Raw genomic sequence first — 26,325 nt, 5'->3', positions numbered from 1 at the left:
TCCAGCTGCAAAACAGCATCACACAATTATATTAGCAATTCCGAGGGTTAGGAAAAAACTGGGTCGAGTTGATATTGCAGTGCATTGTGGGACTATTTTAGGGACGAAATAGACGCCATCTTAAAAATATGTCCCCTACTAGTCGTTTACCTACAGCCCCACAATGCACTGCAATGGCAACCGACCCAATTTTCTTCTCAACTTTGGAACGACTAATATAGTCATCTTAAGGAGGCTCTGGGCAGTTTTGGTCTGGCACACCTAGCCGCATTGAAACGGCTACAACTTCGTCTTGAATAACTCGATCTGTAAGCACTTTTCACACAATGTCAGGAAAGGATGAAAGATTTCAAAAATGATAAATTAGTTTTAAGGCACTCAAATTAAAATAAGTTACGCTCACAACTAAAAGCACACGACAAGGAATAACACGGAAGTCAAGCGTGAATAATCAACAAGCAGCCGTGAGCGAAAATAGTTGTGAGCGTACTTATTTTTATTTGACTGCCTTAAAACCCTTCAATGCATATGAAATTAAAGGAGAATATTTGTAAGAGATACATCTTTTAGTGACTTCATTTAGAAAAAAATCGTTCGACGATTTTTTGAATACGCTTTTGACAACAAATGGGGTCATTTAGCTTCATATCAAAAGATCCATAACGTTGCGGAAAGAAAGTCACAATTTGATTCATACTCAATAAGGACAGTGTCTATATCCGTACCTATATTCTAGCTACTAAAAATATTGAATCCAATAAATTAAAGTCCCGATTTTGAGGGTATAAACTCGACACGCTGGAAATAATAGTAAAAGTCCATGAAAATATTCATCGCGTAATTTTTGGAAAATACTCTCATACATTTTTTTCATATTGCAATATGTTGGTTGCCTTGATGAATACTATCGACTGGTGCAAGTCGCTTTGAAAGTTTAGGTCTAGTTTTCCAGAAAATAAGCGGTAAACGATTTTTATGATGTCATCATTACGTCATAACGAAAAGGCCGCTTTAAACTAATTTATCATCTTTGAAACCTTTAATCCTTTCCTAACATTGTGTGAAAAGTGCTTGCAGATCGAGTTATTCAAGACGAAGTTGTAGCCGTTTCAATGCGGCTAGGTGTGCCAGACCAAAACTACCCAGAGCCTCCATAAGAATGACGGATTAAACGCCATCTTGGAAATATGTCCCCTAAAGCAGCCCCACGATGTACTGCAATGCCAGCTGGACCCAATTTTCTTCTCAACTTCGGGACGACTAATATAGTCATCTAAAGAATACTCTAGAGCACAGAAAGCTCTCGAATTTGGAAAAAATAGTGTCTATAACTAGAATTAAGTTTATAATTCTGTTTTCAATTTTCGACGACAGGCTTGGACAGTCTCATGCAAAATGGCGCCTCGGTTAGTGGCGGTAAAGAAGTCAAAGACGTTGCATATGATAACAAAGAGAAGATTGATGCAATTAGACGAGAATTGGCTGCAATGGCTCGGCAGGCCAAGCAGTCGTACATCGAAAGACCTCCAAATGTACCAGCTATTGATAACGAAGCGTTGGATGCTATAAGAAATAAACTATCTGAGCTGCAAGATAAACAGGTCAAACAGGACACGAACGCTGGGAACACGGATCAGAAAATAGCAGAACTGATGGAAGATTTAAACCTCAAAAAGGTATTGGTTTTAATATATGTATTTTTCAACTACCATTTAGTTCCAACCCTCGATTTTATGATCACCTGAAATTCTGTACTTATCTCAGTTAGGGCACGACTAGTTCACTGATCAAAGTCTGTGCCCGGTCGTACGAGGGGTAGATAAAGCGCTATCCAACGGATAAATATTATCCAGTGGATATATTTATTGCATATCAGCATCGACTTATCCACTCGATAAGGACTATCCGCTCTTCATACAACCGGGCCCTGAAAAATCTCGTACCCAGAGCCTTTATTTCTTACTGCGCATGCTCAAATAAATAGATTTTATTTTTTTATTTTTTTTCATAGCTTTAGTTTTATTTATCCTTTTTGTACGTGCATTTAATATACAAGCCTCTAAATCTATACAGGATTAAATCTTTTGTATACTTTATTATTTCTATTTTTTTATTTTTGAAGTATAATTTATTTACCACGAAAGGTAACGAAATAAATATTTATTTCGTCGAGCATGCTCAGTAAGAAATAAAGGCTCTTTGTACGAGAATGGGTCCTGAAGATCAAGATTTTTTGCTTGAATGAGTGGTGTCCATAACCATGTGTCTTCTCAGCGCAATGATGCGGGGGGGGCCCCAACCTAATAGCATTCATGTTTTTCGGGTACCCCCTTCAATGTTTTAAAATATCCTCCCGACTTAAATAATGACTAGTCCCTAATTTACTTCCCTAGCCAGAATGATACTCGATATATTGATCGACTCATTTCTCCGATTAACCCTGGGATTTCTCTTCTCTTCTCTTCAGGAACACATCGACAACTTATACAAATACATTCAGGATCTCCAAGACAACAAAGCTGACAAAGACAACGTTGCCATGGAGATGGATCACAAGGCAGACAAATCGGCATTGCAAAATATGGTGAACACAACAACCTTTGATAGCTCGTTCAACATGCTGGACGAAGGACTCAAAGAAGCGCTGCAGAAAATGGATGAGTACATGAATGAAGAATTGGCCTTAAAGCAAGCATTGAAGCAGCTATCCTGTGATATGAAAGAGAAAATGGACAATGAGGCTTTGAAAGCTTTGCAGAACTATCTAGGTAAGAAATAACTATTTTCACACGCTAAATAATAGCCGTGTCCCGAGTAATTATAGTTAACTATGCTTTAATCAACACAGAGCTCGTTTCATAAGATATGAAGGTTACTTTGCGCAAAAGAAAGTTGTTCTGATTTGCAACTTCTAACTCTTACAAACTTTTATCTGCACTTGTATGAACGATACGAGTGATTTTGCTTCCTTTAATTCTAAACAACAACACGCTTCCACAAGATACAACGAACCTTCTCCCCCTCTGCCCCAGGCTCTCTCTACTTACAACAAAGGGTTCCCGAACCTAGGCTAAATCTAATACGCACAAACAGTACTTATTCCAATCTTGACGCGTCTTTAGAGAAAAGAATCGCAGATGTACAGAAATCCCGTACGATGATCGCACGTGAAGCTAATGTAGACCTGACAGGAGCTGCAGGGCTGCGCCGACCTTTACCTATCGACTTCCACTGTATATCATGCAATAGACCTGTGGAAGTCAAATACAACAGTGATGTACAACCCTCGTTGCCTAAGGCGGATAGTATGCACTTGAAGCGGTCAAAAGGACCATATATCTCGTATGAAATGGATCAGGTATGTGATGTATTAGGGAAGGTCTGTACTGGTGATATGGACCTAGTTTATAGAAAACTTGTTGTACATAACAATAGGTTTCCAATTGTCCTATTTCATAATGACGTCACAGTTTGTTTACATCGGCTAAAATGATAGAAATTTAGGGTAAATTTAAGCTTAATTCTCTTCTTTCGAGATATTTAGCGTATTATTTAGTTGTTCTTGCCTTCACCAGCTCATAAACCACATTTCATTTTGATTTAAGATGTGTTGTTCTCATCCATCTCCCTCCAGCGATCATGATCCCTAGCGTTAAAACAAGTTTGTTTTGATGTGACGTTATTATGAAATAGGGCAATTGTCATAAGATTGATATTCTTTTGTTTTGTCCTGCAAGTTGAGTTGCTTTGACATCACATGCAAGTGGTCTGTTTGGAAAAAGCCTATTACGTTTTTTGTCGATTGTTGATCGCTAGAATTTATTTGTTCACTTTTGTTTTCATGAAGGTTCGCCATTATCAGCGGCCCATGTATCGACCAGACAAGCTGACCAGCGGTGACCTGGTGACAAGTAGACCGTGTGGAGGCAGCCATACTGTGATGACCCAACCAATCAGAAAACCCGTCAGGCTACATAACTCACAGCTCAGCCACGTGCTGAATGGTATGTATCCTTAGTGCGTAGATGAAACTTCGGAACATTGACGGTACGGTCACGCAATCACAACACACTCTGAACCAATCACAGCGCACAAGATTACTATTTGACCAATCTGAATGTATTGTCACGTTGGCACTTGAATGTCACGATACGGCGCAAATCACGACGACATTCGTTGAACCTATCACAACGTGTGAGATAACGGGTCATACAATAAGAATTATCGGTGACGCCGGCACTTTTATTGTCACGGCACGGCTTATGACAATCATAGCGCAAAATATCAATGCTTCCTTTCTAAATCTTTAATAACTACCTTTTAGGCTCAAGTCGAGAGGAACCGCCTGTTACGTACCCTAGATGGACTCGCGAGGTATCAATCATCGACTTTGTTAAAGGGAGTGATGGACACGTGTATAAGGGAAGATATAAGGTATAGACTATTAAAATGCTCTAATAAGCGGGTTTTCTTATGAGCGGAAATGATTTACGTTAAATAAATAGCCGTGCACAAAGACGTACCGTGTAGACTGCGAGCTAAGTCCCTCTATTTCCCTTAGTCACTGTCCGTCTGTCTTGGAACTTTTGACTCGTAACCAATCTTCCTCGAACTTAGCTCGCAGTCTATAACGTACCGTGCCGTACCATAAACACAACTGTGTGTATGCGTTACCATTTAAATGTTATGGCACGTCGTACACTGTACGTGCTGTAAGTCAGTACCCTGTGTTGCCCACTCATACCATAACCATTCTTACGGGAAGCCATTTCAATGTTACGACATAGGCCTTTTCTGAGTTCAATAAACAGAATGCATTGTGGTCTAGCTGGGGTACAAACAACACCATATAAGGCATGATGTTTGTACCGAAGCTAGACCACAATGCACCATGTTCGCTATCTCAGAACAAGTCTATGTAGTACAGTGTATGAGCTGTAAGTCAGTACCGTACGTTTTCCACTCATTCTCGACTTTCACATCCCCATAATCCTTCGAGTCTTTGGGGGGTAACCAGAGGGTAAAAACCCACTTATTTTGCTGAAGGCCGATCAGACAAGGTTGAAAATATCTTGTTTGGTATCCAAAGATAAAATGAAGAAGTAAAAAACAGAAAAAGATAGAAGCTTGAAGACGTTTAAGGCAAATTTTAAACATTTTTTCGTAAGTCAATACATTTTCTGTAAGACCAAAACTCTTCATGATCTGTACACGCAAAAATAACTTGGAATAAACTGATAATCAGTATTGTACAGATAAAAGCAGGTATAATATAAATTCAATTAAGAAATCTTTCAATTTGGGACAGTTTTTTGATTGGTTAACCCCCAAGGCATTATGGGGATGTGAAAGTCGAGAATACGAAAACCGCTCGAAAGAGTACAGACCTCAATGACTCCTGTTTTGCAGGCAATACCACCCATATCACGAAAACACAAACACACTCCCTCAGAAAGTGATCTACCACCTCTAGACAAAGACTCCACCCCTCCTCTGACGAGACCAAAATGGAGCTCTGAACCGGAACTGTCGAGACACTTAAACGAGGTAAGACCGCTGACACCGAATTGGTCTTCGCTCATTAAGCTACTTCAAATATTGACTGGAAAAATTGTATCTTTATTACAAGTGAATGAGAAAGTAACTTAAAAAGCTTGTAAAAACGTATCTAACTATACTAACGTTTAGGAAGTTAGTCTTTTGTCAGGGTACAAGGTGTTTCATACGGTGTTTAATCTAGTATATGGCTTACTGTATTATCAATCACGTGACCTTTTGGAGTTGACTGAAGGGCAACTAGCGGATGTTAAGTCAAAACATGTCAAAATAAGTCCTAAAACTGTTGTATTTGACTATTTCTACGACGTGAAACCAGAAAACAAGAGATCAAAACAACCTCCAAGATTCTACAAGCCATCAAAAAAGAGCTATTACCGGAAGTGACGTCTATTGATAGCAAGCTAATGAACACACCATCGCAGTCCCAACTTCTAGCCACTAAGCCTTTTTCAGCTTGCATCTTGTTGAACTTTATACATTTGTAGGATTTTTCATTAAAATTATAGGGAGAAAAAATGATTGTGCGTTGGTACACGTTTTCCAAGAATGATGAGACTATAAGCCGAAGTTTTCTCAAAACAAATAAGACTGACTGACTCTTTGTTTGATTTTAGTCCTCGTCACCAGATGAAAGAGAGCAAGTCAATAAGAATAGAGACAATCAAGAACACATACATACCACCCCTCCCCTGTCTAAAAGCGTGTCGCCAAACACGCGCATCAAGAGAATTCTGAGTCAAAGATCACCTGATCAGGACCTAGAACGAGTGCCCTCTCCTTCACCACCAACCGCGAGGGAGAATGAGCACCAACATAGAATGAGTAGAGAAGAGTTCTTAGCGAAGGTAAAAGCGAGAAACTTTGATTAATAAGTATCTTCTTATTTAAACATTTTATAATAAAATTGAACGATAAAAACAAAACAAGTCAACAAAAAAAACCTTTTTGTCTGATTATGTTATAGGACGTTTGCACGATGTCATCATTTGACTCCCACTACCAAGATGCTTCGCGAAATTTCCCTCATGAGAATAGTAAGACAATTGGTGCTAATTAACTGAACAAAAGAAAGTGTGCAAGGGAGTCTGGTAGTAGAGGTCAATGACGCCATCATGCAAACGTTCTATTATATATCTGTTTTATATCTATTGTTATTATTTCTTTATATATTCTTCTTTTCTAGTTTCTATTTTGACTTGTTAATGACGTTGTGCAACGTCGAAACGTCGTCACATTTTTTAACATGTTTTATAATTTGGTGTTAATATTATATAGGGGACCTAGAGTCCTTTTGTATCATTACCTGCCCTTGGGCGAATCATAAAATAAATAAATGAATAAATTGTTCAATTTTATTATGAAACTTTTATTAAGTTTTTCTAATTTTATTGTTTGTTTTGTTTTGCAAAGAAGAATTGACTTAACACTTATTTGTATTTTAATTTTTTTACTGTTTTGTTCAGCAACAACAAGAAATGGCAGAAGACCGGCTATTTTCTCCACGAAAACATCAATCTGAACTGCGCACTACTCTCAGTGAAATAGAACATACTGAAGATTCGCTAAACAAGGTAAAGACAGAATGCTGACCTTAATTCTTTTGCATCGTGCGGTCATTGTCTTGCTCGCATAATATTTTCTTCGATGACTTCTTGTTTCTTCGTTCTTTGGCAATTTTCGCAGTTTACTAGTTTGCTTACTTACTTGTTTGCTTGCTTCCTTGTCTATTTGTTTACTTGCTTGTTTGTTCTTTCCTTGTTTGTTTGCTCTTTTGTTTGTTTGCTTAATTGTCTGCTTGTTTGTTTGTTTGCTTGCTTGTTTGTCTGCTTGTTGACTTGTTGGCTTGCTGGCTTGCTGGCTTGCTGGCTTGCTGGTTTGTTGGCTTGTTGGCTTGTTGGCTTGTTGGCTTGTTGGCTTGTTGGCTTGTTGGCTTGTTGGCTTGTTGGCTTGTTGGCTTGTTGGCTTGTTGGCTTGCTGGCTTGTTGGCTTGTTGGCTTGTTGGCTTGTTGGCTTGTTGGCTTGTTGGCTTGTTGGCTTGTTGGCTTGCTGGCTTGCTGGCTTGCTGGCTTGCTGGCTTGCTGGCTTGCTGGCTCGTTGGCTTGTTTGTTTACTTGTTTGTTGCTCGCCAGCTTGCTTGTCAATTTGCTTGTTGGCTTGTTTTGCTTGCCTGTTTGCTAAGTTGATTACTTGTTTACTCATTTGCTTGCTTGTCAAATTTGCTCGTTTGCTCGTTTGGTTGTCTACGCCTGTGCTTGTTTATTTGCTTGTTTGCTTGCGTTCTTCGCGTTTTCCCGCTCTCTTATTTTATTTACTTACTCACTTTACGTATCATAGTGCAGTTTTCGTATGACTGTGAAAAGCTCAGTGCCGTAAGCGTAACGTGCCGTGATACTTTCTAGAATTTTAATTGGCTGATTTTTTTACGCGCAACATGATTGGTCTTGTATTGCCGTGACCTTTGCGTGACCGTATCCGCGCCTTGTTTATGCCGTGTTCCGGGTATTTGATTGGATGGAGAGTAAATTCTCGTGCAATGTGATTTGTCTGGCGTATCCCTTGCTGTGTCACGACCATGTTCGTGCCGTGAACTTTTCACAGTCATACGAAAACTGCACTATATCAATCTACATCTCATATCGTCACGTTTAATACATTTATAATTCCAGGGAGGCTACGTCACACGTCTTTACTCGCCCCAAATCCAAAAAGAAACGCGCCCGTCCAAAAGTGGCGGGAAAGAAGTCGTCGCGTCTGCCATCGACTTAGCAAAAGGAAGGATGAGCGTGGACAGTGTTGATGACATCATATCATGACAGATAAACTAATCGATTATTAGTCGTAATTAATCAATAGTCTATCGACACTCAAGAAAAGTGACACATATAGAACGTTTGCATGATGGCGCCATTTGACTCCCACTACCATAATGCTTGGCGAATTTTCTTTCTTATTCAAATTTGTATTCCCTCATGAGAATAGTAAGACAATTGGTGCTAATTAACTGAACAAAAGAAAGCGTGCAAGGGAGTCTGGTATAGTAGAGGTCAATGACGCATCATGCAAACTTCCTATTAGAGGTTATATATTTATTGCATCATAAATCCGAATTAAGAACAATAGACATTTAGTGAATTTAGCCAGAGCATTGCGTGCGGAATTATTTGGTATAAGATTGTTCAAGAAAATGCAAAGCTTGAATTTCGAGTTGATTAAGACATTCATTTCTTGCTTGTAAATATCATTTTGTGCTAAAATACACTTACGATATTCATTTTAATGATTTAAGAGGATATTATTATATAGTTAGGATAGTACGTGCGCACTGATTGGTCGAAAACTATGCTTTATTATAGTAAACGGAGCACAAGTGCTGACGCCATCTGCGCACGCGAAGTGCTGCTAGATCCCTGCGACCTACTTTCTTTTTGCGTAAATAAATTCAATACCGAAATAAAATTAGTAACTAAGTAATAAAGCGAATAAAACAGAAAAAAGAAGGACGGAAAAAGCTCAGTGTTTTATTCTTTATCAATGAACGCTTTACTTTCACTAACCTTTTCTTTTGTCTTTTGATTGTTTGTTTTTGTTTCCTTGCCTACCTTGCTCTCATTGGTTTCTTTTGTCTTATTCTATCATATATACACTCCTTTGTACCACCTCTTTCTCTTTTACTCCAACGAAGGACTAGCGTCCGAAACGTCAGTAAGTTTTTTCATCTTTTCACGGTGTATAATTTACCTTTTCATCATTACTGTTCCATTAGAAACACCGACGCAGCTCACACTAGTTTTTAGCTAGTTATATCTTCTGTTTTATTCTTTAACTAGCTTAAGTCTAGACATACACTTTTATGATTCATTTACCGTTAGGTGTATTACATCTGAATCATTATATCATCTTACAAACATATATACAGTAGTAGTATATGTACTACTTTTCGTGGGATTCTACCAGCTCACTGGATACACCGTGCTGACGAGGCCCAATACAGGCCGAAACAGCTGTCCGCGGTTTCTAGTTGAGCTGGTTCATTTTTTATGCGACTTGAAGTTGTGAAAGGCTCATTGGCCCTCTTCTTCAGTCGTTTCATCTAAGGCTAGTAATTTAGCTATTACGCATGTTCTGAAAAACATTCAGTTATTCGGAATTGCCTCCATTCTCTTTTAACTTAAGTTATCTGCAGGTATAGGTTTCTGGTTTCTGGCAGGTATAGGTTTCGCTATTTTCTATTTATCTTCATTTATCAAAGCTTGGTTGATAAAACTTGTAGAACTACTGCGTGCTGCCGAATTTCTTTGGTGCCTGTAGTTTGAGTATTGTGGCCACGAGACGCCCCTTTGCGTTGGTGTTGCGTTTTCGGCCTTCTTTTTGTAAGAATGACAACTTGCCAATTCTTCAATTTGTTCCTCTATAGATTCTTGCGGATCTCCTGAACCTGATTGCACTTCATGGCAGGTTGTCACTGCAGTGTTCTCTGTTATGCTCTCCAGACGGCATTATGATTCCCGTGCCCCGCGAGATCTTTCAGCTGTCCTGTTTTCTGTAATTTGTTCTGTGCTGTGTTCTTGGAAATCGTCTGAGCGTGATGGCGATTCGAGGGCGGTTCTCTCCTCAAAGTTCTGTATTGGAATTGTGTCTCCCGAAGAGAGGGGAGTAAATATCATTATTATGTAAAACGCAGGACATACTGTGATCGTGAGAATTACGGCTATCACTAGTAGAACAGCAAATCTAGGAGCTCGTTTGCTTTCTTCAGTATAGGTCGTCAAAAGGTCTTCAAAAAAGAAAAGTAACCATTTTATTCAAAACTATACCTTTCAGTGCGAATTCGCTTGAGTGACGGGCGAGAAACATTGGCTCCAAGTCGACGTTGGGTGCAATAACATACAGTAAATGTATGAACACATCAAGTCTATCCTCAACTTGAAACCATTGTTTCCTGGTCACTGAAGTGAATTCAGGGAAGGTGTATTGCTACAAGTAGAGGCTGAGCTTGATAAAATACAGTAAATGTATGAACACATCAAGTCTATCCTCAACTTGAAACCATGGTTTCCTGGTCACTGAAGTGAATTCAAGAAAGGTCTATTGCTGCAAGTAGAGGCTGAGCTTGATAAAATACAGTAAATGTATGAACACATCAAGTCTAACCTCGACTTGGGACCATTGTTTCGTGGTCACTGAAGTGAATTCAAGAAAGGTCTATTGCTACAAGTAGAGGCCGAGCTTGATAAAATACAGTAAATGTATGAACACATCAAGTCTAACCTCGACTTGGGACCATTGTTTCGTGGTCACTCATACGAGGAATTCGTAAAACGTTTCAGTAAAACGTTGACGTTTTTGCTACAAACAGCAATAAATTCGTTTCCTAGCTATTATTTGAATAGTATTATTTTGCACTAAAATACTTACAAGAAATAGAATGGTTGAAAAGAATAGGAAAGAAATTAAAACAATTAGATAAAAAATAGAAAAGAAATATTTCATCCAAAGGAAAAAGACAATAGAAAAGAAAAGAAAAGAGACAAGTATTGCATATTAACACATTTGTCTTAGCATAAAATTCCAAAAAGATATAAACTTACCGCCACACCTTCCCGTCTGAGGGTCACATGAGGTGCTGTTTTCACACGTGCACTTTGATTGGCAGTTTATTCCATAGCGACCATCTGGACAGGAATCGTTACAACTCTTCCCAGTCCACCCCGGTAAGCAGTCACATAACCAGTCTCTCTCGTAGCATGTTGCATTATATTGGCAATTACAGTTTCCATGGCAACCTGGGACGTAGTGTTTGTCCCCACAGTGTAGTTTTCGACAGCTCTCGCCAGTATACCCTACTTGGCACCTTTTCAGAACCAAAAAAAAAAAAAAAAAAAAAAGAGTAAACAATAATAATAATAATAATAATAATAATAATAATAATAATAATAATAAAAGATTATCAATTGATAAAACGAACAAGAAGATAACAAGATACACGGACGAATGAATTATATAATTCGTTTCGGTGGCAATATGATCTAGGCATGTGCAAACACTGCGGCCGGCCATATGCTATCAACCAGAAAGTATCCTATTGCATGGAATCAATCAGCTGAATGAATCTCATGCCTGAACATCAACGGGCAAACACTGCCCGTCATGTGCTATCAAAAAAAGTGTATTCTATCACTTGGTATCGATCAGCTGAACGAATCTCTTTTTAATCTTTTTTTCTTTTGAGCTAAAAATAACGAAGAGTAAATCCGATAAAGTTTCGCTAATGCAGCTGTGCGCAGTTTTTTTTAAATTACTAAGTTGAGTCTTACGACTATGGAATGAATAAACCTCACCACCAGTTTACGATGACAATCAAAAACTGCCATCCACGCTTAAAGTGTCCCTAATGCCTAAGCACAGACCTTATGTAAGATATATTCATGAACATGCGAAAATCCAAAGATTTTTTGAAATTGGATGTATTCCTGATTTTTAAATGAGTTTTGAAAACGTGCCTTTTCATATAAGGACTGAGCTTAAGGGGACTGGTGCGATTACGTCATCGGGGTGATACGTTCCAAAAGTGAAAGACTTGCTCATTCTCCCAAGGTGGATTCACTCGTACAATAAGTAAAAGCCCAATATTTCGGCATTTTTTTCTTTCTTAAAACTTTTAAAAACAGCGCTCTTGACCCATAAAAAAATTGGTGTATCACCCCGATGACGTAAGTCTATACAATTTTTCAGGCTCCTCGAACGCGGTACTGAAATTTCGAGAGTGATTGGACACGAGAATTTTGCCAACTTTTTCGTGCCGTAAAAAATCAGGAATTCGTTTGAAAGGAAAATTTTTTTTGAAAAACGCGTTTATGACAATGTGAGGCCGGTTTGTTCTAAATTGGTCTGTAATCAGGCATTAGGGGCACTTTAAATATTTCCATAACCTTTATTTACACAGAGTAGTTTTTGAATTCAGTGTGAATGACACACTGTTGTCAATAGCAATGCTTCTTGACACTAACTAGTAAGCCTTAAACACCAAACCTATCTGACAATAAGAATTTTTCCACTTACATACACTCCCCAGTTGTCAAGTCGCAGGTGCCCAATTGACTACAGTTGCAGGCTTCACATCCGGGGATGCTGTTCTTAGGGCGACATTCGCAATGCGTTCCATTATATTCAAACTTATATTTAAAAGTACAGGATCCATCGATCGGTGAGCACACCGTATTGATGGGACATGTACAGTCCTTTGTGCACTTGAAGCCATAAGTTCCTTCTGGGCATGTAGTGTTACAACTGAAGAAAAGAAGAATGTATTCGTATTTCAATGGATTAATTCAAAGGCAAGAAAAAATAAATAAAAACAGTCCGAATAACTTTGGTACCCTTAAGATGGATGCTCCTAGTAATGGGCTCCTGATTTGGGAATATGCTGGCTCGCAGACCCAGTATGGGAGATGGATGCTTCTAGTAATGGGCTCCTGATCTGGGAATATGCTGGCTCGCAGACCCAGTATGGGAGACGAATGCTTCTAGTAATGGGCTCCTGATCTGGGAATATGCTGGCTTGCAGACCCAGTATGGGAGATAAATGCTTTTTTTAATTACTTTTTTTTTTTTTTTTTTCCATTTTCCCCCCCAGATAATGCAATAAAATACATATATACAGTTAATTATTCAAACAGTTAATTATTCAAGGGGGATAAAAAATTTCCATAACGGTTTCCATTTCTTTTTATGTTTATCTAATTTGCTTGAATCTCTCGCTATGATAGATTCACGCATAAAGGTAATCTTTAATATTTTTTTTGAAAAAAATCTATAGTTGGTGTGAGTTCTTTAAGCTTGCAAAGAAATATATAATGCTTTGCCTCAAGGATGATATGATTTAGAAGCTTGTAATATATATCATCTTTCTCAAAGACTGACCAAGTAGAATGCTATTTACATTTAAAGTAAAATGTTTAATGTTATTTTTAGTTAAAAAAGTAATTATATCGTTCCAAAAACCTTTTATAATTGTACATTTAAGAAATGTATGTTCAAGACTATCCACTTTTTCCTTACAAAAACTACAAAGTGAAGAATCTATTTTTCCAATTTTATGCAAAAAAGTGTTTGTAGGTATTATTCTATTTAAGATCTTATATTGAAATTCTCTTAACCTAGTTTCCATAGTAACTATAAAAGGTAACGTATATATGCTCTTCCAGTTCAAGGATTCCTCACTTTCAATATATCATATTTAAATTTTGCTGTTGGAGGTTCAACCTTTTTTTGAAACAAAGAAATCATAAATTTTCTTTGATTCTAACTTTGTAAGTTCAATTTTTTCAGAATCACAGATAACATATTTCGTATTTTGATTCAATGGGTATGTAATATATGGTACTTGGGATGATTTACTTTTCAAAAGTTTTCGCCATTCCTGAGGCATTGCATTTTGCAGACTTAACCACAGGGAGCCCGGCTTTGGAATCTGTACATGAATAAATAAATCAATACAGTGCTTTGGGTTTCCTGTGTTGAGATTTGAAACAAGACGCCAATGATAAATAAGTAAATAAAGTACTTTGGGTTTCCTGTATTGAGATTTGGTAACTTGATAGCAGATTAATGTAAGTAATTCGAGAGCAGCTTATAATTCAAATTTAACGTATTAGTGTAACGCACGCCCTAGTAAATGGTAACGTTACGTTAATCTGCTATCAAGTTACTGATAGTACGATTACCGGAAATTCAACGTATCAGCGCCTTGTTTCAAATCTCAACACAGGAAACCCAAAGAACTTTGTTGATTCATTTATTCATGCACAAATCCCAAAGCCGGGCTCCCTGTGACTTAACATTATATAAAATTCCAAAGCTGTAATCTTTGTCCAACTTTTTGTATGCCTTTTGCAAACAGACCTTCCTCAAAAACTGATTTTTTATCGATACAGATATATTTATTGTTCCAAAGAATTTGATTTGCAACAAGTTCTAGTTTGGATGGATTCGTTTTACTTCCGTTACAAGAAGACCAAACTTCAATGCATTCCCTATAAAAATCTGGAACTGTCAGTGGTAGTTTGGAGAATTCGTAATCACAATAGAATAAAAGTTTTCCACCTACTCCTTTCAAATAATAATCTAAAATTTTGATCCAATCATTTACCGGATCAGTAAGGTACTTTTTAACACACAATATTCTTTGCACTTTTAACATTGACTCAATGTCTGACATCTTCAAGCCACCCTGATCTATCGGGCTGATATCAGAGATCGGCGCTTAACTTTGTCTTTTCCATGCCAAATGAACGAATATAATACACTGTTTATTATTTTTATAATGTCCTCATCACACGGGAACATCATCACACGATATAAACTTTTGGGTATCAAAAACGATTTAATTATTTGAATTTTTCCTAATGAAGTCAACTTTCTCCAGTTCCACCTGTTTAAAATTTCTTTACATGACTCAATAATGGATTCCATATTTTTCCGCTTAAAGATTTCGGGGTTTCGAGTGAAACAAATCCCTAATATCTTAACATCATTCCTAACATACTTATTTCATGGCCCAATCTCTAACTTCTTTGTAGTACCCAGAATTGAAATTTCTGTTTTGTCAAGATTGATTTTAAGACCTGAAAAAGATTCAAAATGTTCAACTACTGAAAACAAAATCGAGAGCGAAGTTTTATCTTTAACAAAGGTTGTCATATCGTCTAAGAAGTTAATAAGTTTTACATAGTGATGACCTATATATTTATCCCCTTCACCAATGTATTTTGCCTAATCTGTATCATCAACAACTCAGTGACTACAATAAACAAATAGGGAGAGAGCGGGTCCCCTTTACGTACTCTTCTTTTAATATTAAAGTATGGCGTATGAAAACAATTATTTGTAACACAGCTAGATATATTCGTATAAAAAGTTTTTAAAAATTTCCAAAATCAAAAACTTTTAATACTCTAAACATGGAATCCCAGAAACAGAATCAAATGCTTTTTCAAAATCTATAGTAGTTAGGATACCTCCGAGCTTTTTTGATTCAACGTATTCTATCGTATCTTGAATCGAGCGTATCGCGTCGAAAATATTCCTTCCTTTAACATAAGCATATTGATTAAAGTGTATTATGTATGGTAAAAAATATATATGCTTCTAGTAATGGGCTCCTGATCTGGGAATATACTGGCTCGCAGACCCAGTATGGGAGATGGATGCTCCTAGTAATGGACTCGATGTTAACGTGATCAGCTTTCGTTAGATTTTCAATTTACTTACTTAACACCTCGATATCCAGCAGAGCACAAACATTCTCCTGTAACCGGATGGCACGACGCTCCATTAAAGCAAGAACATCTGTGTTGACATTCGTCACCATAGTGACGATGGTCACATCTCTTCTTGTTACAGTACTGTCCCTCCCACCCTTGGGTACACGTGCAGATACCATTGTTTGGAGAGCATGTAGCGTTATTTTCACAAAGGCATTCTTTACATTCAGGACCCCATGTATTTACAGCACATGGAAGACCTAACAAAAAAAAAAAAAAAAAAAGATAAAAATAGATTAATGACGTCATCTAATACCGTGTCATAGAGTATACCGACCTCGAGTACAATTCGGAATTGTAGGTACGAGAGATGTTTTGAAAGTTTAGAAAAACTGGACGAGCCGTTGACGAGCGATGAGTCCAAATATTTGAGAACTTTCAAAATATCACCAGTATCTATCACTTCCGAATTGTGCGAGAAGATCGTCCGATTTGTTTATAATACACTCAACAAACTCTACAGAGTATACAATTTGGGATTTAATTATACTGCTCTTGTCCAATCAGAATCGAGTAATTTTGTTGGATATATTATAAGTTGTTTAATTTTCCAATATTATTTTTGAGTGATTGAAATCCAGCAATTGGTGTCCCTTATAATCAAAGATGATTCAATCCACAAGATTGCTTGGGTTGGGTTGCCTGTGGTAATGCAATAATATCGATGAAACTGATACCTCTGCTGCCTGCTGCTTCGATGTAGATAAAGGAATATGAGATTGAAACGATCAGTGCTAGTGCCAATCTAAGACTTTGAAAGAAAAAAGGGCTTTAGTTATTAGCCATTCAGAGGTTGAGAAGAAACTGGATTCCATTGAGTTGCAGTGCACTGTGGGACTCTTTTAAGGGACAAAAATAAAATGGACACCATCTTGGAAAATGTACCTAAAAAATCAACATCAGGTAGCTCAAGCTCGGGGTTATTTAATTCTCTGTTGCTCATCCTCCACTTTTAATAATATTCATATATAGAGGCTTTGCACCATCACGTGATGGCAGCCATGACAGGAGGCACAACAATAGAGTCGTTCTCTCCTGGGAAACTGAATTCTTTCTCATGTAAATCAGACTTGACCAGATTCAATTGTTCCTGCCCCCTGTCATGGCTGCCGTCACGTGACGGTACAAAGACTCCATGTGATCTTGTATTTCGGTGAAGGTGAGCGAAATTGCCCTATTTCACTATGACGTCATCGAAACAATCTATTGTTTAAACGCAAAGGATCATGGTCGTCGGAGGGGGCCAAATCAACGCAAATTCACCGAAAATTGTTCTAAAAGCCGTATCAATCCACGAAGAGAAGTAGAATAGCCAGCAAACGTCCAGAATATTTTTTAGTAAATATTAACACATATTATATCTGAAAACCAGGTCATTTTAGATTAAACTGTTTCGATAGGAGCAAATTTTGTTGAATTTTCTATTGGATTTGGGGATTCTATCCCCCACATAAACAAGCAGTGACGTCATAGTGAAATAGGGCAATTTCAAAGTGTTTATATATTGCTGGAAGAAGTTGCTACATTCTTTACTTTACCGTAATTGGTATCATTGCAAATATTCAGACACTGAAATGAGGATAAATCTGAGTAAATGAGTCTGTAGTCAAGGAGCACAGCGGTATCTTTTCGTAATAGAAAAAGGTCTATTGATGGGGATTTCTAGTTCCGAATTTAATCATATCATTCATATAAATCGATAGAACTACTACATTGACTTGATATTTGCCTTATCTCTCTGCTTTTATTCAGTGAGACTTTGGGGATTGATCAAACAAATTCAAATCCACACTTCAATCCACACTTAGGCAAGGAAGTTTTAGAGGTTTGATTTTTATGTAAGTTTTCTAGAAAAAAATCCGAAAATTTGATCAATTATGGCCACATTGTGCATAAAAAACTTTGGAATAGTTCCTTCGAAAGTTCCCGCCCTACCTCAGTCACGTGCATGTGACGCAGCTGGTCTAGACAGATTTTCAGTTATGAGATGGACCAATGCACTCATCATCAGCTTCCACGAGTGGTGGGGGGGCTAGACCCCAGGCAAATATGGGGACTTTGCTTCAAGCCTAGAGAAAAATTAGTGTATTTCCCCACATGTGGGGCAAGTTTTCAAAGGACCCCTTCCCATATACCCCGGGTACTGTAATGATTTCTGTTCCTTGGTGGTTGCGAAATATGGCTTTATTTTGAGTATATCAATTCGGGCTACAAATGTGTATCATACAGTCTGATAGATGGATATAGGGTTTCAGTCAATGCTATGGTATCATATGACACATAGCATGACATCCTCCTTTCCGTAGAAAAAAACAACATATATATATATATATATATATAGATGTATATGCAACGAAAACAATAGTAACAATGACTATATATCAGCTGTCCATGCATACAACTGATGTTGCGATTATGTGCTATTCTTGAACAGTTCTTTTGAAAATTATACATATCGTTCTGGTGGTTTCACGAACCTGCCACTGCGTGTTGTAATCATTCCATTATGTGGTGCTGGATTAGACACTTCTGTTCCAGGAGATTCTGCAGGCGGGCTTTGGTGTCCTATGGGGGATGGCAGTGCTTCTCTGATGTGTGTTCTGTTCCGACGTAGCTCTCCACCCTTTGGAGTAGTGACTGTATATGATCTTGGTTGGTCCAATTTTTCCTTGACTGTGGCCGGTCCCCATTTCTTTGTAGAGGGGTCTTGAATATTGATGTTCTGCCCTGGCAGAAGATCCGGGATTGTCTTGGTGTTCCGGTCATAGTAGTGCTTTTGCAGCTCTTGTCGTTTCTTTAATCTCTCTATGATCTCTTCGTTGTTCTGGTTCCTAGTTATCGAGCGCGGTAGATTGTCTTGGAGCTTCCTGCCAAGGAGTAGTTCAGAGGGTGATGGCAACTTACTGTCGATTGGAGTGGACCGAAGACAGAGTAGAGCCATGTAGGGGTCTTCGTTCGTTCTTGCGGTCTTGTGCAGGACTGCCTTAACCGTCTTGACTTGGTTTTCTATGAAACCGTTACTCTGGGGGTAGTGAGGAGAACTGGTGATATGTTCAAATCCGTATTCTTTGGCAAATTCATGAAAACTAGCACTGCTGTAGTGGGGCCCGTTGTCTGATCTTACAATCTTTGGTACTCCTTGTTCACTGAAGATCTGCTTCATCAACTCAATAACCTGCTTACTGCTACTCTGCCCTCTGGGAATTTTCCTTATGAATGGATATTTCGAGTAGTAGTCAGCTACAAGTAGATATTCAGACTCGTTGATGTAGAATAGGTCAGTAGCGATCGTGTGCCATGGTCTTGGTGGTATTTTGGTTTGTAGCAGTGGCTGTTTCGGATTACTTGGTAGAAACTCCTGGCACGTTACGCAAGATTGGGTGATTTTGTCGATGTCGTCGTTCATGTTCTTCCAGTATACGGCTGATCTTGCTCGGAGTTTGTTTTTTTCTGCTCCTTGATGGCTAGCGTGTAGTTTGTCCAGGATTTCTTTTTGCATGGTAGAAGGAACTATGATCCGTTGTCCTTTGGTTAGGATGCCGTCGTCAATTGTGATTTCATCTCTAAAGGACCAGTATGGCTTCAGCATGTTTGATACTTGCTTAATCATCGTTGGCCAACCTTCGTATACCATTTTCTTTAGGCAGGTCAGCTCTTGATCTAAGTCCGTGTTAGCTCTTATCCGCTCGATCATTTCGGTGCTGAAATGTGGATAGATCTCGTGCACTTGTATTCTCTCGTTCTCTATCGGGTATTTCTCTTCTGGGGAGAGTCGTGATAGTGCATCAGCCAACAGCATGTCTTTTCCTGGTACGTATCTGATCTTGATATCGTATGGTTGTAATCTCAGCAACATTCGCTGTAATCGTGGTGGGGCTGATGTGAGGTGTTTGAGGTGTATGCTTTCCAGCGGCTTATGATCGGATTGCACTGTAAATGGACGGCCAAACAGGTATGTGTGGAAACGCTCACAACCATAGACTACTGCGAGGAGCTCTCTCTCTATATTCGCATAGCGTGTTTCGACGTCGGTTAGCGCTTTGCTGGCGAACGCTATGGGCTTGCCCTCTTGCATGAGGGCTGCACCAAGGCCTTTTGTTGAGGCGTCTACCTGGAGCGTTACATCTTTTGTTTCGTCAAAATAGGTGAGGGTGATTTCTTCACTTATCGAGTTCTTGATTTTCTCGAAGGCGGCCTGGAAGTCGGCATTCCATTGGAAGGGTGTGTCTTCCTTCAATAATCCTCTCAGGGGTGCGGTCAGGATGCTTAGGTTTGCGATGAATGGGAACATGTAGGTGGCTAGCCCAAGGAACGTTTGTAGTGATATTTTGGCGGGATCGGGCTGGATACCGTTTTCGCTGCAGATGATGCCGTAGAACTTTATTTTGTTCTGTTTGATATGGCACTTGTCTGGGTTGAGTTTTAGGCCTGTTTCTTTGCATTTCTCAGCCATCGCCTTTAAATTGATGTCATGTTCTTCCTCCGTTTTTCCATAAACCACGATGTCATCCACGATGACAATAACACCATCGCAACCCTCAAATGTCTGGTCAATCTTGGCTTGGAAAACGTCTTGCGACATTCTCAGTCCAAATGGCATACGTTTAAACCTGTAGAGGCCAAATGGGGAATTGAAGGTAGTCAGGTAACTTGATGGTGTGTCGAATACAACATTCCAATATCCACACTTCGCGTCTAGAATGGAGAAATATTTTGATCCGCTCAGCTTGGGCAAGATTTCCTCAAGGGTGGGTGTTACGTGATGGTCTCGTTGTATGGCAGCATTTAAATCTTTAGGGTCAAGACATATTCTAAGTCTGCCAGTGGGTTTCCTTCTGTATACTAAACTATTGACCCATGCCGTCGGCTCCCCTTCTCGTACTTTGGTGATGATACCTTGGGCGGCCATCTCATCTAGTTCCCGTTTAATGTCATCTTTGAGGCTTATTGGCACGCGTCTCGGTGAGTGAATGACAGGGGGTACATTTGGGTCCAGTGTGATGTGATATTCTCCTTGAAATTTACCTACTCCGTCAAAGCATTGGGGGTATTGCGCGAGCAGTTGTTCCTTGCTGCTTATTTTGTTCGTGTTGTTTGTGGGTCTTGCAGTTTCTTTTCGTGGTTGTGTACCTTCATTCTGTGTTTCGACAGAACAGTTCAAAGAGATTAATTTGAGGTCTAGTGCTGTTGGCAACCCAAGGATTGCTTGGCCTGGCGCGTCAGTGACATAAAAGAGCGCGGTCGTAGTCATGCCTTCATAGCTGCACTGTATTTCGCAAGTACCTAGTTGCTTTATTTTCGCTCCACCATATGCTGTGAGTATGGTTTTGGATGGCTTCAATGCATTTTGGTTTAGTTCACCTTCCGTCCCGACGTTCTGCGGGAACATGCTTTGATATAATTTTAAAGGCAAGATGTTTGCTTGCGCACCGGTGTCGAGTTTTGCTTTCAGTTGCGCTCGGTTTTTCGGGAAATGTGGAAGTTGTATGCTGATAGTAGCGAATGCTTCGTCCCTGCGTTCCGCCGGGCGTATGGTTCCAATTATTATCGATTGGAAATGTAGGGTATTAAAATCTTCATTGAAATCGTCATCTGTTTGCATTTCATGCACAGCGCGTCTGCCTTGGCGTGCTTCCCTATTGTTATTGCGTTGTTTGTATGGTTGTTCTTTTCTAGCGCTTGGGTTTTCTGATTCACTAGGGTTGCCTTTCTGACGGCATACTTTAGCCCAGTGGTTCAATCTTGAACAGAAATTGCAAGTCGAACCATATGCGGGGCATTTCTTTGGCGCGTGTTCGCCTCCGCAATTTCCGCATTTCCTGTGCCGATTCTCGTATTTCCTGACAGCTTGAACATGTTTGTCATCATCACTCTGGAGCTGGGCCACATGCGCTAATGTAGCTTCATATGTTCTAGCTATATCTATGGCTTTATCTAATGTAAGGTCATCTCCATATTCTAGTATACGCTCTTGTGCTTTTCGATATTTGGTGCCTATGATAAGCTGCTCGATTAAGCGCTCGTTTATTTCAAGCTGGTCACGAAATTTGCATTTGTTGGCATGATTGCGACATTTGGTCATAAAATCATCAATATTCTCGTCGTTTGATTGCTTCATCTGCTGTAGCTGGTATCTAGCTAGCCTGAAATTTGTTCTCGGCGCTAAATGTTTTTCAAATTTTGACCAAATGTCCTCGGGATTTGTTTTCTCGTCTTCGCTGTCCCAAGTGAAACTATTATAGATATCTACGCCTTGACGGCCTATCCATAGTAGGATGTACGAGGATTTTTCATTATCTGACCTCTTTGCAAATGGGCCATTGAAAATTAGATTACAGTATTGCTTGAATCTGGCGAATTCGTCGTTGATATCGCTGGTTTGCCAGTTCATAACGGGTGGCGTGAACCCTGCGGCCATGATGTTCTATCACTGACGCGGTCTGCTAGCTGTTTTCTTTTATTTCCTGTCTTGGTATCTGATTTAACCACTTACCGAATGTCGATGTATGTTTTACCTTTCACTTCTGGCACCATGTAATGATTTCTGTTCCTTGGTGGTTGCGAAATATGGCTTTATTTTGAGTATATCAATTCGGGCTACAAATGTGCATCATACAGTCTGATAGATGGATATAGGGTTTCAGTCAATGCTATGGTATCATATGACACATAGCATGACAGGTACCTGGGGTGGAATAATTTCATATTAAAAGTCCTATTACAAATATCAGAAAATTAGCACCAAATATGTTTATTTCCAAAATTCACTCAAAAAACTCTCAAGCAACAATATTCCTCTAATCCGTCCACATCTTCTTCAGTAATGTTGACACATGTACCATGAAACCAATCTTCGCAGAAATCACAATGAACCATAAAGCCTTCTTGCCAGGTTCCACAGATTTAAAAGATTTAAAATGCTATTAATACTCACCTTTGTAAACTTGATCCGCCATTTCATTGAAAGTATTTTCCAGTTTACTGGCGGCGTTTGATGACACAGCGACCCCATACATAGAATTGTTTTTCATAATACCCCTGGGTTCGGCAGGATGATAAATAACCACACTACTGTGCCTCTTTTGAATCTACTTAGAAAAATATTTTATCGACAAGCCTTAAAAAACCCTTATCTACAAAAGGGTTGAAGATTATTTACTATTCCACTACATTTTCCCCAGGTATTGGGGCAAGAATTATAGCATATTCCCCACTTTCCCCCTCATTTCCGCCTCCAGTATAGCCCGGGGGTCCCCCCCTCGTGGAAGCCGATGATGATAATTTTACGCTTCAAACTCCTGTGAAAGGATGGAACTAGAAAACTAGAAAGTACCTACTTAATAGGCTAGTTTGACGCAATTTCTAAAACTGAAATTCTTTGGAATCGAAGCATATAGCCAAAAAACACTCAGCACTCGTGAGTCTATTGAAAATTCTCAGTCAATCTGAAAATCACGCCACATTACATCATTGACATGTAAAAGCCACTAACCGTGAACTTCCGTGCGAAAATAAGTTTTATTTAAAAAATTCGAAATCTTAAATTAGTCTATACAACTTGTTAATGATTAAGATTAACGAAATTTCAAAGTCATGAACTTCCGTGCGAAAATAAGTTTTATTTAAAAAATTCGAAATCTTAAATTAGTCTATACAACTTGTTAATGATTAAGATTAACGAAATTTCAAAGTCATGAACTTCCGTGCGAAAATAAGTTTTATTTAAAAAATTCGAAATCTTAAATTAGTCTATACAACTTGTTAATGATTAAGATTAACGAAATTTCAAAGTCATTTATCGGCTTGAGAACTTCACCTATTATTTCGTAGAGTTTAGTCTTTCCTTGAACATTTCTTTGTATGTTTGATACCGCAAGCATTAATTAACCAGTATAATATTATAAAAAACTTATGCTTCATTTTGTATCAAAAACTACATATTCAAGAGGCTTAAAGTACCAGGTGTATATATCAAATATCACACAAGTATGTTAAGGACTTGGTATAAAGAGAATAACGCCTTGACTTAAAACATCTGGCAAAATTTGAGCCGGTTCAAAGGATGAATATTGCTTGAAAATAAACATTTCCAATGCTAGTTTGGCAAGACACACTAAGGTCATAGATAAAGTCATGCTTTTTAAACATCGGTTTGAGCGGACAATAACTGTACCCAAGTCTAAATTAACAAAGATTATTAATAATAGATATTTGATAATATACACCTACTTGCAAGAACGTACGTTGTCATACGATATTAGAACATTAGTAATTTAGTGAGAAAGGAATACATTACAGTCAAACAAGCTCAAGCGTTGACCCCTAGATTCGATTAATGAAATCATTAGTCAATTATTCCTTTTATACGTACGAACCGGAATAATGCAATATTGCAATATTCAAATGAAAATTCAGTTCATTATTCGACTCGTGATGAAGAAGGTAAATCATCTAAATTACAGATACCTTCGATCAGAAGTCGCTCTCTTATTTCATAAACATACACACTTGGTTTTATAATTTCCATGCCTCAATTACTGTACTTGGAGGATATTATCAATAATTTTGTAGGGAACGCTCCCGCCTTGAGCGAAATGGAGACACAGTTCCATGTCGGTCGATAATGTTGAAGTATTTTCCGGACTCCCTAACTAGAAATTTTCAGTTGTCGCGAAATTGTTTTATTGGACAATCCGCTATTGCTGAGATGAACAATTTCCTGTCGAATAATACCAGGTAAACGCCTTCCCGGCACATAAACACGGCCAAGTCCATTTCTGGCCGCCATGTTTTCTTGGTCTTCCGGCTGTGTTAGCACTGATTAACCAATCAAAATGTCGTATATTGAATTTAAAGTTGATTGGAATTTTTATATCTTCGTTTTTGAAGTAAATTTCAATTGAATAATGAAATCAAAATTCGAAAATTCAAATCATTAATCGACTCTAGGGGTCAACGCGTGAGCTTGTTTTGACTGTAAAAGACAAAAGAAAAAGTTCAGCTTCACATCCCACTAAATGACTAATGTTCTATTTTCCGGTATGACAACGTTCTTGCAAGTAGATGTATATTAGCCTTCGTGATATTTAGATATTTACTTGCAGCTAAAACCTGATTCAGCTAAGGTTTACAATTACAACTTAATGAGTAATCTAATATAAAATCATCTGATCTAGCTAATGATCATGATTTACAAATTAGATTGAACGATAACATCATATCGTGGAAAACTAATGATCTATAAACATAAATATTTATAAAATCTTCTTCAGGAATACCTTGTATTTATTGAACGTCTGGATGGTATTTGGTTAAGTCTTCGAGCTGTGCTCACTGTTAAACAAATAGAAAGACTTGAGAGAAACATTACAAAATTAATAATAACAAAAATATTTCTATCAATGCCAAATGTCACGAACAAAACATGTTATACTTAACACGGACTATAATGGTCTGCACTCTAACACTCTAATAGAGCAAAAGCCGTTTGATGTTTAGAATATTTGCAGCCAAACTTGTAGAGCGATTTTATTGAACCCTTGAAAGAAAAATGACTATATACTTAGTACTACAATATGCAAATAGAAAACAATGGGTTTAGAGTCTACTACTAACTATTATGCATACTACTTTTTCACGAGTTAAATTTATCCCTCTACGTAACCAAGAGTCAGTCAAAGAATTTAAAGATCTCAAAAATTCTTAAACGGCCAGCAATTTTATTTCCAATGAGACAGATTAATGGTATTATTAGAAAAAGATTTTCGATGCATTCGAAAGCCATATTTTGGTAATAAATACCATGGATGAATATTTTTTTTAACGTAGGTTTTATAATTTTGCATTAACAAATTGAATTTTATAGTCGATGGCACTCATTAACGTGAATCGAGATATCGTTTAAGATTTAAACTGGCCATTTATTTCTCATTGGGTTCTCATTGAAAGACCAAAGCTTCTTGTTCAAAGACTTATAGTTCGTACCATTACGTTGATTAGCGGCGATGTATCGTCCTTTTCTGCTTTAAGCGACAATTGCAAGAATTCGGCTGAAATTCTGAATCTTCTTTTAAAACTTTCAGAAACGTTCCTGCTTACCTGACATTTTTTCAGTTCAATGGAAGACAATTTACCCCAGGTTTTGACAGTTTTGCAGGTTAGGCTTCTGAAGACAAAGCAAGCAGAATTAATATAAGCCTAGCCTACAGTTCAGTAGCAAGTTACCATAAAGCTGATGTTAAAAGCGACGATTTTTCGCGATACGCCGTTAGGCAAAAAAACTGATGCGTTTAACATACCACGCACGTAGATTTTCGGATACGGCAGCACGTTGCGAGTTTTGATTCTCCTTCAAAAACTAGCAACACGAAATGACGAATTTTCAGCAAGTTGATGCGTGTAACAGCTTCTTCGACAATTTTTCGCGCAACACCTACCCAAGATG

General features: G+C 38.3%; 2 protein-coding genes across 4 annotated transcripts in view; one reads left to right on the top strand and one right to left on the bottom strand.

The window, feature by feature from the left end:
- LOC116297676 (uncharacterized) overlaps window positions 1-9,067 on the top strand; it is a 13,530-nt gene extending 4,463 nt beyond the window's left edge. Inside the window, exons 4-12 of the mRNA XM_031705949.2 lie at window positions 1,375-1,676; window positions 2,468-2,768; window positions 3,123-3,358; window positions 3,848-4,004; window positions 4,325-4,434; window positions 5,410-5,547; window positions 6,174-6,404; window positions 7,023-7,130; window positions 8,226-9,067. Of these exons, the coding sequence (XP_031561809.2) occupies window positions 1,375-1,676; window positions 2,468-2,768; window positions 3,123-3,358; window positions 3,848-4,004; window positions 4,325-4,434; window positions 5,410-5,547; window positions 6,174-6,404; window positions 7,023-7,130; window positions 8,226-8,372 (1,730 nt within the window). The 3' untranslated portion in view covers window positions 8,373-9,067. The remainder of the gene's footprint in view (window positions 1-1,374; window positions 1,677-2,467; window positions 2,769-3,122; window positions 3,359-3,847; window positions 4,005-4,324; window positions 4,435-5,409; window positions 5,548-6,173; window positions 6,405-7,022; window positions 7,131-8,225) is intronic.
- Window positions 9,058-26,325, bottom strand: LOC116297681 (uncharacterized). 3 transcript variants are annotated; one of them, XM_089027336.1, is made up of 8 exons: window positions 26,180-26,325; window positions 25,980-26,046; window positions 25,160-25,214; window positions 16,559-16,632; window positions 15,829-16,081; window positions 12,619-12,846; window positions 11,148-11,410; window positions 9,058-10,333 (listed from the first exon to the last, which is right to left on the bottom strand). In XM_089027336.1, exons 2-8 carry the CDS (start codon window positions 25,984-25,986, stop codon window positions 10,056-10,058), a joined length of 1,158 nt encoding a protein of 385 aa, XP_088883462.1. In that variant the 5' UTR covers window positions 25,987-26,046; window positions 26,180-26,325; the 3' UTR covers window positions 9,058-10,055. The 3 variants fall into 3 exon arrangements, with proteins under 3 accessions (XP_088883462.1, XP_031561816.2, XP_031561818.2); XM_031705956.2 differs by having other exon boundaries at window positions 25,980-26,040; XM_031705958.2 differs by having other exon boundaries at window positions 15,829-16,039; window positions 25,980-26,040; window positions 26,180-26,324.

Source organism: Actinia tenebrosa, unplaced genomic scaffold (assembly GCF_029948245.1).
Source record: "Actinia tenebrosa isolate PJP-AT-01 unplaced genomic scaffold, QUT_ActTen_1.0 PGA_scaffold11__36_contigs__length_13525064, whole genome shotgun sequence".
NCBI classification, from domain to species: Eukaryota; Metazoa; Cnidaria; class Anthozoa; order Actiniaria; family Actiniidae; genus Actinia; species Actinia tenebrosa.
This window is presented reverse-complemented; position numbering and strand designations above follow the sequence as displayed.

Bases quoted from the DNA above. Each gene is read 5' to 3' on its own strand.
- LOC116297681 (XM_089027336.1), bottom strand. The intron at 12,847-15,828 runs GTAAGTAAATTG...TCTTTTCTTCAG, and splicing joins GCTGGATATCGAGGTGTTAA to TTGTAACACTACATGCCCAG. The intron at 10,334-11,147 runs GTAAGTTTATAT...TCTTTTTTGAAG, and splicing joins TCAGACGGGAAGGTGTGGCG to ACCTTTTGACGACCTATACT.